The 12,908-nt window shown below is 41.3% G+C and overlaps 1 protein-coding gene across 1 annotated transcript; it reads right to left on the reverse strand.

The window, feature by feature from the left end:
* Window positions 1-414: 414 nt before the first annotated feature.
* On the reverse strand, window positions 415-2,857 carry LOC146719864 (uncharacterized). The gene is given in 2 exon segments (XM_085489425.1): window positions 415-2,070; window positions 2,072-2,857. Coding segments are annotated over 2 exon segments (2,403 nt in total). The 3' UTR covers window positions 415-453.
* Between the last annotated feature and the right edge of the window lie 10,051 nt (window positions 2,858-12,908).

The following is a 12,908-nucleotide window of genomic DNA, read 5'->3' on the forward strand; positions in this document are numbered from 1 at the left end:
TCCAGATGCAAGGTCGAGCGTCGTAAAATACTTCGCGTTTCCCAGCTGATCCAAAATATCGGTAATATTCGGCAGTGGGAATAAATCGCCTATAGTCAATTCATTTAACTTCCGGAAATCGACTACTACTCTTAATCGCGGTTTGCCTGTTGCGTCAGTCTTTTTTGGCACTACTAATAACGGTGCATTCCACTGGCTAATGCTTGTACTAATAATTCCGTCTTTTAGCATTTCCTGTACTTGCTTGTTCACTTCTGATTTGTGTTTTTCGGGAAGGCGATACGGTCTCACATTGACGGGTGAGGTATCGGCGCGCGTGCTTATCTCGTGTTTTAACGTTGCTGTGCATGACAGTGGTTCTCCGCTTAAATAAAACACGTCGCTATATTCTTCGCATATTTTTTGTATCGCTTTCCTTTCTTCCTCGTTTAAATGCTTTGTGTGTAACAATTGTCAAATTCGTTCGCCACGCGTTAATTGATTCGGAGTCTCGTCTATATGTATCGTGTACAATTCGTGCGCGTTATCTTCGCAAGCGTCTTCTACGGTTACGAGGGGTGTGTGTATCTCGACCGGCTCATCAGTTGTATTAATTACACTGATGGGACATTGGTAATTCTTCGGTTCTACCAAACATCGTCCGATATAGATTCCTGGGGCGGTTTCTTTGGCTCGAATGATCCCTGTCTTATTATCATTTGTTATCGCGTGTATAATTGTTTCACTACGCGGCTTTAAGATAATTTTGTTGTACGGTTGCAATTTTAGGACGGCGTTTCCGATTTGTAATTCGCGTTTTTTGTAATCGCACGTGACTTGCTGCTTCTGAAGGAAGTCGATTCCTATGATCCCGTCATATTCCATTGGGAAATCATCTTTCACGACGTAAATCGCGTGTTTTATCTTGTTTCCGTTTAGCTCAATTGTCGCGTATATTTTTCCGATCGTCTTTGCTTTATGACCGGTTATTCCAACGAGGGTTATTTTATTATTGTAAATTTCGGTCTCGCCCTTCAAGTGTTTCACTTTTATCAATGAAATCGTAGCTCCCGAATCGTAAAGCATATTTACTCTTCCGCGTTTTGCTTCTCGCATAGGCAGAGTAATTATATTTAAACTCGCTCTTTCTCTCGGCGTTCGGCGCACGTGTGTCACCTGATATTCGAGCGCGCGAGTCTTCTTAATCTTATCTCCGCGCTCTCCGTCTTCATCGCTGCTACGTTCGGACTCGGAATTTCTCTCCTGCCGGATTCTTTGATTATCTATTTTATTAATACTTCGCGGTTTTTTTCGATCCTCTGGCTTGTTCCGTGGGGGCGTATTATTTTTTGGTCGTCCGTTTAATTCCCAACATTCTTCGCGGTTATGTCCACGCTTTTTGCAATGATTGCAAAATTTTTCGATGGCGGATACGCGCGAGGATTTTTCCGGTTTCGGTAGAACGTTGACTTTGCTACGACAGTCTCGTCCGTAATGTCCGGGTTTTCCGCATCTATAACATTGTCCCGTCGTTCGCTGTCCTGACCGCGTTGATTCAGGCTTATTTAGCGAGGAATTTGTTGCCCGTGACGTGCTAGGTCCGATAAATCTCTCTTCCGCGCTCGCGCCGGCTATCGCTTTTTGAAGCGTCGTATATCGTTGTGAGCGTACGAGTACCTTTAAGTCGCTTCGTAGCCCTAATTGAAAATTTAATAATGCTTGGGTTTGGATCGTTTGTAAGATAGTGCGTTTCTCTGAGCTCGTTTGGTTTTCTCCCTCTATCATTGAATCGTATAAATTCATAGCGAGCTGGTCGACGCGTTGCCCGAAATTTTGTGCTGTCTCATTATATTTCTGCTTTAGCGAATTAAATTCTAATTGCAAGTGGGCAGTACTTTGCTTGCATTGGTATGCGGTCTCTAGTTGTTGCTTTAATTCTTCAAACGTTTGTATGTCTCGCGTTTCGAAGACTTGCATGGCTTTACCTTTTAATTTAGTAAATAGTATGCCCTGTATCAGAGACTCTTCGTCTCCGGGATGTATGTTTTGCATTGTATATGTGCATGCGTTTAGAAATTCCTGAAGGCGGTTGTCGCGATGTACCGTCGAATTCGGGTATCATCATTCGCGCTTCTTTTAGAGACATATATTGTCGTGCAGTACTCCGTCGATTTCGTACGTCGCGCTCAGTCCGTCCGTAAGTCATACGAGGCTCGTAATCGGACTCTCGCTGTTCGTCTGTGTGTGTGTATGCCTGTGCGGCTTCTATCCTATTCATACGTGTGTTTAGTGTATGTAGCTCTGCATGTATAGCTTGTATTATATTAAGCATTTGTGAAGTTTCTCCGGGCGCTACGACGGAGGGTTGTTGTGACGTGACGTCTAAATTCTGTCCCATTTGTGCAAGGGTTTGTCGGAGTATGCTTATTTCGGCATCTATCGCGGTTGGCGGAATAGTTGCGTTCGCGTTTGTATTTTCTGCCATATTTATTTCGCTATAAATTTCTTCGGGATCGAATATTTCGCTGTCGTATGACGTTAATGAAAATTCTCTTCGCGAAGATACTCTACTCGGAGTTCGGCTGATATACGGTCGCAATCGACGCGGTTCGTTTTGAGTTACTTGAACGGAGTCGCTTGGATTATTTGCGAATATACTCGCGTCAAAACTAGTAAACGGAAATTCTCGTTCGTTTATTACGTTCGGAGGTAACTCGGTATTATTTTCGTTTGTCAAGTCGCTGTCTAAATTTCTACGAACGCTTTCAAAATTTGGCGCAGTTAAAGGCAATACTCGCGTCGTTAACCGTACAGGTGTACTATGCAACCACGATTGGTTTTTAATCGCTTGTCGGGGTGTTTCGTCACCTTCCGACATTCACGCAATCAAATAAATTCGGACTTACAGTATTACGGCTCGCATCGTTACGCTCTATACGGGTCGGCTGCTGCTGCTGCAACTCGATCGCTCGTGGGCTGATAACGGCGGCTCCGTGTTGGTGATAGATACGGCGGGTCGTCGCTCGTGTTGATGCGCTGCCCGTGAGGTTGTCGTAGGTCGGCGTTGTCCTTGGACGTCGGCGATCCTTTTCGATTCTCTGCTGCTTATCACTCGTTGCACTGTTTATGTTGTCCGCTCTCTCGTTCTCTCCTAGTCGTGGCTTCTGCTTGTTTCCGTCAGAGTTACTGACGTGCCCGTCTAACACTTGTTATAATTGTATGTGTTTCTACAGGTCTTCGCCGCTGTGAAAATTTTAGAGACGACGTCGGCCCTGCGGCTGAGATCCCACCGCTGCCACCAAATTGTTGTGCCTCCGGGAAGGCACGGAAAATTTTGGGGTCTCAGTCGACTGAAGGATGAGGATCCTAGGATCGGCGGGCGTCTCCACTTTCACTAACTTTGCTTGTTTATATGAATAAATCTTTTATTTCGCTTATTTCTTGAGTTGGATTAATTATGTATAATCCCACCTGGGTGATTAGTTAGGTGTGCTCGCTCTCGATAATCAGATTACAGGCGATAGTTATATTCTGCGGCTTGTCTTCGACTCCTAGTTAGGTTCTAATTAGCGACTCGACCTTTTGGATTTTCGTTAGCGACTGCCTTCGTTGCCTCGCTTTCCGTTCGCGGTGGTCTCCTGCCCTTTTCTACATCTTTCGGGGGAAGATGTAGAGAAGCTCTTTCATTGGCTAATTTTTATTCACACGCTTTTTATCTAGGTGCAAGCGAAGCAGGTTGATTCTTCGCTTGCGGTCCGCGGGTTTCGGCGTAACGCTTATGTTTCATCGCGTTTGCGTCTTTTCGCGATAAGCGCTTCGCGAGAGCGTGAGAACGTTTCTCAAATGATTATATAATAGCTGACTTACTAATTTATTATTAAAACTATGTTAATATAATATAATATAATATAGTTATAGTCATTCGGACTATAACACCCCCCTGAGATGTCAAAACGCGATCACGCCGATTATATCTATTTTAGTGTTTAAAAAATGAAAAGGTGGAAGGGAAAGTTACAAACAGAGAAGCAATATAATCGACGTCTAAAACAAGTAGAAAATGGAAAAAAGCGGTTAAAAAAAGCGAGAGATGAAACAGAAACAGAATGCGTGATCGATGGGCGACGTATAATAGATCTAAAAGTTATGTCGCAACATATGTGCTGTAATTTTTGTCACGACAATTTATTGTTGAAAAATATTAAAAAAGAAGAAAAACACGGTTTAGCCTCAATATTTTCTGTACTCTGCCAAAAGTGCCTACTAATGAATAAGGTACCGACTGGAACTAAGCATCTTGGACCAACAAATAAGTCGCTATTCGCTTTGTGCATGAATGTGGAGGGGATTCGCGAAACGATTTAAGCGTTCATAGTGGCTATTTTGGAAAGTTAGCCTGAATAAGCTGTCAAAACACACTAATCTTTTAATAAATTAGAAAAATGGAAAATAAACAATGAAAAAAAAAGCAAAATTATATTGTTGTGTATTAAATTGCAAAAATAATTCTTGTGATACTCCAGATAAATCATTTTATTGTTTTCCAACATCTAATGTACATTATCCACATAAAGTACAAAGACGTGAAATATGGTTAAGAGCTATAAAAATTAAGGTAAATATAATTAATTAGTAGTAGGAATACTAGGGGGGTTCTAACCCGGGTCCTCTGAGGAGGGTGCGGGGCGGGGGGGTTTTCGGGGGCGAGGGGGTATAACGTCACGCGGGCGGGGGGGTCTTATCAGCAGATAAGCTTATCTATGTTTATAAACAAAAGATAAACAATATCTATTACAAAGAGCTGCCGACAATCGGGGGAGGGGGGGTTGCGTTTCTTCTCTTCATACGTTTATGTTTATAAACAAAAGATAAACAATATCTATTACAAAAGGGCTGCCGACAATCGGGGGAAAGGGGGGGGGTTGCGTTTCTTCTCCTCATACGTTATCTGTATATTTCTAAGAAATATAATCAAATTCTAAGAAGGGCCACCGCTTGGCATGCGCCGACAATCAAGGGGGTTGCGTTTCTTCCCCCATACGTTATCTGTATATTTCTAAGAAATATAATTAAATTCTAAGAAGGGCCGCTTGGATCCGAGTGCCGACAATCAGTTCTCTGAAAATCTAAGATAATCAAATTTTAAGAAGGGCCACCGCTTGGCATACGCCGACAATCAAGGGAGTTGATACATGATCTATACGTATATTCCTAAGAAATACCAGCGCCGATAACCAGCGGCTGCAGGAATTTATAAACAAAACAAGCGCCGAAAATTTACGTCATCTAAATTTTTCTCGTTCGTACGTTGACGAACAAAGGGTTGATTGGGATATATAACAAAGACCGATGCCGCTGCCGGGCTATAGTACCACTGGCGAGCGCACGCTTTCCTCAAGGAAAAATAGCTGTGAGAAAAAAAGTTTAGTGTGCAATTAAAGTAGTTTTTTCTGTGCAGTACAAGTGAATTTTTACAAAAATGGAGAACGCGGTAAAAAAGATCATTCGAGGTGTTTTGAGAATGTTGAGAGATGGTATAGACATCTCGATGAATGCTATTATGATGAAAAAAAAGATGACCCGTTTCATTTTAAACGTGAAGCGGTGACTTCGGTTGTGCAATTCGTAAGAAATCGCGAACTTGGTGTGCAAAAACCGCATACAAGAGATGTTGCCGATTTCCTAGAAATTCACGAAGACATTTTAAGAGTGACTGGTGGGTTATCCAAATGCACCAGATCGTCTAAACGACACAAGCGAGTCGCATGCTATCAGCGTCGCTACAAAAATTGCGCAGAATATTTTACTGTGGACAACCTTTATTTTGCCGACATGGATATGCCTTCACCATCGGTATCATGCAAAACACAATCATCTGATTATGATTCGGACCAAGAAATAGAGGAGTCAGATAGGAGAGAACCGTCATCATCATCATCATCGCCAGATTTCTTGTCGGCAGCCTATTTATCTTTTCTGTGATTAAATAGGTGTACAATATATGCGAAGAGTATAGCAGTGTTTATGAGATAAGTTTTATCACGCGTGAAAGAGAGGATTGTAGTAAATGTGTCAAGACATATTTTCACGAGGTGTAAACAAAACAATAATCAACTGCTGCAGCGGCTGCTCTTTTATGACCGATCATCTTTCTTTCTGAGATAAGTTCGATCGCATGTGAAGCACAAAGGGCTGAACGAAATTTATATTGAGGACCTATGCGCTCTCAAAAATCATTCAGTCCAGGATTTGACAGCACCCTGACCAGTCCGTGAAAAAAAGTCTAGTGGCTATACTTATTTACGGAAATGCGGAAAAAATTCATTGACTTATATCATAATTGTGCAAACGCGTGTTGAAAAAAAAATGGAAAAAGATATTGTGATCAACGTTTCTGATGACGAGATGGAGGTCATCACGATCTCCGACAGCGACAGCGAGAGCGACGCCGAGATGTACGACCCTGTGTACGACAGGGAGGTGAATATCATCTTAGATGATATAGAAGAAATGGAGGGTGATGTCATACCCATTGTTGAGCAAGAAGAAGCAGAAGAAGAAGAGAAGGAAGAAGATTTGCATGACGATGGGTACGAAAGCGAAAACGCTGTTCGGGAGTCGTGCCACTCGCGTACGTTAGATGTACGAGCAGTTGCATCCCTCGACGAAGATACATGGGTATGCGTTATAACAGCATACGTCTCACCAGGAGGGTCAGTGAAAATCTGCATTCCCTGTTTCATGAGAAACAGGGAAAGATTCGCAGCAACTACACTAACGCACAGGCACGTGACGATGCGGTACAGGGATGTACCGCATCTTTATTGCATCGATTGTTTAGAAAGAGTGTTCGTACTCTTCCTGGCCAACTTGTGCCCAATCTGTCAAGGCTGTAAGTATATATATATTAAAATACCAAAAAAATCTATAAAATAGTATAATAATTTATTATATTTCTATGTGCAGATGCCGAGACACAGTCTGACAGCGATGGTTAACGCGACCCCTCTCTCGCAGTCGCAGCAGGCCCGCTGGCTCTCTCTCGCCGCTACCTCGAGCCGCCGGCTCTCTCTCGCCGCAGGCCCGAGCCGAATTTCTCTCGCCTCCGACGGCCCTTTTTTTTATATATATATTTTATATAATTTATATAATTTTATATATTATTTATATGTTTATTTTATATAATTTTGATTTCATATATCTTTTTTATATTTGTATCTTTTTATAATTTTATAAATTTTATATTATAAATAATTACACACACACACACACACACAAATTTTGTAAATTTACACATATTTTATAGATTAAAAAAAATATTATTATCAAATAAGTGTATTTATTTTAGATTAAAATGTCCTTACCTCTTGTTCCCTTTTAAATATTAGGAAAATATAAAGAAATTATTAAAAATTATCTTTAAAAGCTCTCTCTCCTTCGCGTCTCTCTCGCATCTTATTTCGCCGTCTCTCTCAAAACTCGTATGTCTCTTTTTCTCTCTCTCGCGTCTTATTTGCGTCTCTCTCTCGCGCTGTCGCCACTGCGGTTCGTTTTCTCTCTCGCATATGCATGGAAGAGCGCGCGCCTCTCCACGTGTCCCTCGCATGGATGCGACCCCGCCGGCTCTCTCGAACGTGAGATGTAAACATTCGACACTTGGAATGTTTTTTGAAATAGATATAGTTCTTTGTGAAGATTTTTTAAGTGGGGTACAGCCTGTGGAGAGCAGGGCTGTCTCTGCAATCATAAAGTTTCGAACGGTCCTCAACGAAGTGTCGGGACATTGCAACGAAAATGGTAGTGCTTTTTAAGTGCAAAAATATTAATTAATAGTGGAGGAAAAAATATATTAATATTAATATTTTTTTTTGTAGTTTGCCCTCTGTATTATTTGTTGTTGTTGGGTGATCAAGGACCTCGTTTATGATATATTAAGGGATGCAGAATGGGAAAATTATTCAGATGACGACTTTGAAGAATGGATAGGGGATGACGAATGGGACGGTAAGAATAAAATTTATAATATTGTATTATATTTTTAAATGAATAATGTTATGTTTACATTTCAATAATGGTTCCAGATATGTGTGATTGGGATTGGGATCCCATATATAAGAGACGATGACGGCGATTTCTATGATTGGGATCTGGTGTGGCTGTTCGAGCCGGAACCTGTACCTGTGTATGAAAATTGGGACGGTAAGAATAAAATTTATAATATTGTATTATATATTTAAATTAATAATTGTTATATTTTTAAATTAATAATTGTTATGTTTACAGATGAACCATACGTTCCAATAATGGTTCCAGAGATGTCTGGATTGGGACGCATATTTAAGAGGCGACGACGAAAGCTGATTGGGGTCTGGTGCAGCTTTTCACTCTACCAGACCCGTAACGATGTTAGGCCTCAGCCTACACCACCGTCACGCCGTCGCCGTCACCGCCGCCGTCACCGCCGCAATCACCGCCAGCCGTCACCGGCGGCCACCACTAATCGTCCATAATGTAACTATTTTATTTTTTATTTTTCATTTAATACCTTATTTTATATATTTTATATTTTATAATTTTTCTATTTTCTTTTGTCTATTGTTTAATTTTTAATTTTTTTATATTTGTTCATTTTAAATTTTAACACACACACACCACACACACACAATTTTGTAAATTTACACATATTTTTATAGATTACAAAAAAATATTATTATCAAATGAGTGTATTTATTTTATGATTAAAATGTCTCTCCTGACCTCTTGTTCCCTTTTAAATATAGGAAATATAAGAAATTATTAACATTATCTTTACAGCCTCTCCTCCTTCGCGCCTCTCTCGCATCTTAATTTCGCCGTCTCTCTCAAAACTCGTATGTCTCTTTTTTCCTCCTCTCGCGTTCTACGTTCTCGCTGCAGCCCGTCTTCTTTTCTCTTCTCTCTCAAGTACGTCTCTCCTCTCGCTGCCAAGCCCGTCTTCTTTTCTCTTCTCTCGACGTCACTTATTTTGCCCTCCGTCTCTCTCCAAATCTCGTTATGTACTCTTTTCTCTCTTCTCGGGTCTCTCGCTGCGCAAGTCTCTTTTCTCTCTCTCGCGTCTGATTTTGCCGTCTCTCTCAAAACTCGTATGTCTCTTTTTCTCTCTCGCGTACGTCTCTCGCGGCAGCCCGTCTTCTTTCTCTCTCTCGCGTCTTAATTCGCCGTCTCTTCTCTCCGCCGCGAGCCGCCGAATCTCTCTCTCTCGCCGCCACATCCGATTTCTCTCTCGCGCGCTGTCTCTTTCTTTTCTAGTGGTTGCTCTCTCGCAATAGTATGTAAACGGGTGGCGCGCAACATAAAGTACACCATGATATACATATAAGTATTTATTTGTCTTATATTTAATACATAATTATATAAAGTTTTATTACATATTAAAAACTAAAGCCACCAGCTCGCAATCGACAAGTTGGTGCATGTCGAAGGCGTTGCTAGCGCGTATCGCATTCGGCCAATTCTCTCTCGCATTCGTTACAGTGAATGCAATATTGGAGAATTGCGTATGTTTGATATCGACCGTTGCGATGAGCCTCGTCAATCGATCGAACATTATTTCGATGCATGAATCGAGCTCGAACATACGACGTAACGTCGATTCGACCATCATCATGCGCACGTCCGCCGATTCGAGACTTATGAGCTTGGTGTCGTTTATCTTGTGAAAACGTACTGTTAGCGGCCCCGACACTTATGAAGTTATACACATCGTTGTTGGGAGAGTCATTGTTCAAATAATTTTGAATAGCTGTGACGTTGGCTCGTAGAGTCCTTTCCACGTTTTCGAGAGATAGTATTAGCTGTTTTCCCCGATGATCTCCTATGGCGATCTCCACGTAACTCGGCGGATCCACTCTGATGCCGATTTTCGAGGAATTTGAATTCCGTGGTCGTCAATGCGTATCGTCTTCCAAGTATACGAACCGCACGAAACTCCAGCGAAACGCTGTAAAAAAATTAGGAAAAAAAATTAAAACTAAATAAAAAAAAAGAAATTATAACTCATAAAAAAATATAAAAATAGAAAAAATATAAAATATATAAAATAGAAAAAGTTATACTTACTCGTCGCATTTCTTCTCGCACGTTTCATCGCGTCTCGGCATGTAGTAATTCATGCTGCTGCTTTTTGGTGCAGAATATTTTTCTCGAGGGTCTTAAAAAGTGAACCATCAGTCAGAACAGTCGACGAGAGACTGATCGTATAAAATACTAATAATCGAGTAACACTCATTTTTAAAATATTAGGAGAAGGGGATTCCTAGAAATATATATCTGGAGGGGGAATAAAGAGAAATTATTTAAAAGTAGTGGGGATAAAAAAATTAAATATTAGGAGAAAGGAATTCTTAGAATTATATATCTGGAGGGGAACAAAGAGAAATATTTAAAAATATTAGGAGAAGGGTAAAACAAATTCTTAGAAAATAGTATGTAAACAATATGTTTATTCAAAAAAACGGATGATCGTCGGATCCAAGCCTGGATTTTGCGGCCGACCACCAATTGAATAATTTAAATACATTTTTGTAACGCGCAATTTTTTTACATGTTTATTACATCGTAGAGTATATGTGGGATCTAACTTATTTAATGCAGGTACATCTTCATATATGGCATCCAAGGTCTCAATGGTGAAACCGCTGCTCGCATCGTCCATTATTTCGGCCAACCATTCTCGCTTTTCGAGTCCTTTTACATACACGAGAGAGGACTCTTCATCGTCTTCTTGCTCATTTATGCCAACGATAGCTGCCGTAATCAAGCGCTGAGCCATGCCGTATGGAACATTTCCATCCTCCCATTGTAAGCTGTGATGATGTTGATTAGCCACGAGGCCTGACGCCTTTTCCGACTTTATAAGCACGCTCCATGGCACAGGGCATGCGAAGAAATAGTGCGACAGGATATATCCTCTTCTCAGGATTGCCGCTTCCTTTACGATAAATCGTTTGTTTAGTATAAATCCTTGCAGGTTTGACAAACGTTAGTGCGGACATGACCTCTTCGATGCGAGTCAGTCGAGAGGTATTACTTCACTAACATCAAATCTCACATCATCTTATGTATCCTCCTCCTCCCCCTCTTTTCACACGCGTATTTGTGTAAACATTTTTTAGGTGATTTTGCGCACAACGTTGGTTAACGGGTTGTACTGGATCACACGATCGTGTATAATGAGGCAGTACGCAGTGGTATTATTAGGCACGTTTTCTTACACTCAAATTCCAATCTCACATCCACCGTTGCGCTCTTGATCGATTCGTTTTTTTTCGAGAACAATCGATAATCACAAACGGACCGTTTTGTAAAAACCGTGTGATGGTGAGATTGGGCTCGAGGTATTGTATCCGTAATAGTTCTGCAGAAAAAGTGTGTAGGTGTCGTACAGAATTGACCATCTTTTTTTACAAAAATCCAGATTCATGTCGTCGTAAAGGATAACTTTCCAAGTTCAGAAAGAGTTTCACGTTGGTTAATTACAGTCGTCGAATCGACTGATATCCTCGGACATGACATTTTACGCCCCTGTCTGCAGAGCAAAAATTACATATCGCGGCTTCTCCAGTTGAGTTACGGTCTTAAGGCCACGAATGTTTGGTGTACGCGGGAAATAGGGGGGAAATTTCGTTAGACCCACGAGCGGAAACCCATGCTGAGGAAACTTTCCGTTTTCCCAGAGCGCCCCGCATCGACCCCCTTTTTTAATTCGCTCAAAAACCCTGGGGCTTTCGCCTTTGGTATTTTAAATTTTGACCCAAGGGGCCCCGTGAGAATCTCCTACAGGCAATTATTGTCGTGCGCGATGTTTTAAAGATCAACTCAGCCGCCGCATTAATCACTATCGTTTTTTAGTCACCCAAAAAAACCCCAGAAACATGTAGAGCGGTACGCAAAAATTGAAGGGGCCCACTCCCCGGAAAATCGGTTTCACTCCACCCCAGCTTTACTCAAAAAACATGCTTCTATGAATGATATCGTTACAATTTTTTGACCCAAACTTGTTTTTCCTACTTTTCTGTGCGATCAATTCCACACCATCAAAGCTCATAGCAAATTTTCGTAAAAAATAAATGCGACACAATTTTTTCCCCAGTGTACAGGGGCCCTAAATTTGGAGGGGTTTATTTTTAGTTTTCCTCGAATAAAAAAAAAATATCATACGGCAATGAAATTTTAAACCCTGTTGTTTATGGGTATTTTTTATCTCGTCGCGAATAAAAATTTTGTTTTGGGGCAAACGGGTTGTATGTGTGAGTTAATTTCTTGCCGAGGGCCGATTTTTTCAAAAAAGGGGTTTTCCTCGATGTTGAGAATCTCAGTCTTTGGGTTCAGGGGGCGCCCCAAAAAACCCCAAAGATTTTTAAAAACGCAAAGTTTAAAGAGGGAGTCTTTTCTTGGATTTGATTTTATTAGGAATGGGTTGCTGCTGGTCTGATTGTTTCTTCGTGTCTTATTCAACACGGCACCCCGTCGCACGAGGGGGGCCCCGGGCCGTCGTACGTGCAATCTAATTGTTATCTCTTCACCGCGAAAATGAGAAATTTGGCCCCCTGGTAAATTTAACCCGCGTAAATTTAAATCTAAGACCCGTACAAAGGGTGGGGAAGGTAAATGATCTGGGGCCGGGGGTTTCCGATACTTTACCGGGTGGTCCCTGGGTTTAAAAATTCGGTATTTGTGAACGAGTTTGGGGGTTGCTGTATGCACCCCGGTCCGTTAAAACCTATGCGGATAATGTTCACTTTGAAATTTTAATCGCCATGTTCGATTTGTGCCTTTTTCGGGGTTTTGCAGTATACGATTCGAGAATCCCAGCAGCGACCAATTTTGGTTGGGGGGCATGCTAAAGTTTATTCGGTGGGCCCCCATTTGTTTCTGTTTCATTTTTTAAT

This window comes from Nylanderia fulva, unplaced genomic scaffold (assembly GCF_048542155.1).
Source record: "Nylanderia fulva isolate GAGA-0341 unplaced genomic scaffold, ASM4854215v1 Scaffold83, whole genome shotgun sequence".
Taxonomy (NCBI): Eukaryota; Metazoa; Arthropoda; class Insecta; order Hymenoptera; family Formicidae; genus Nylanderia; species Nylanderia fulva.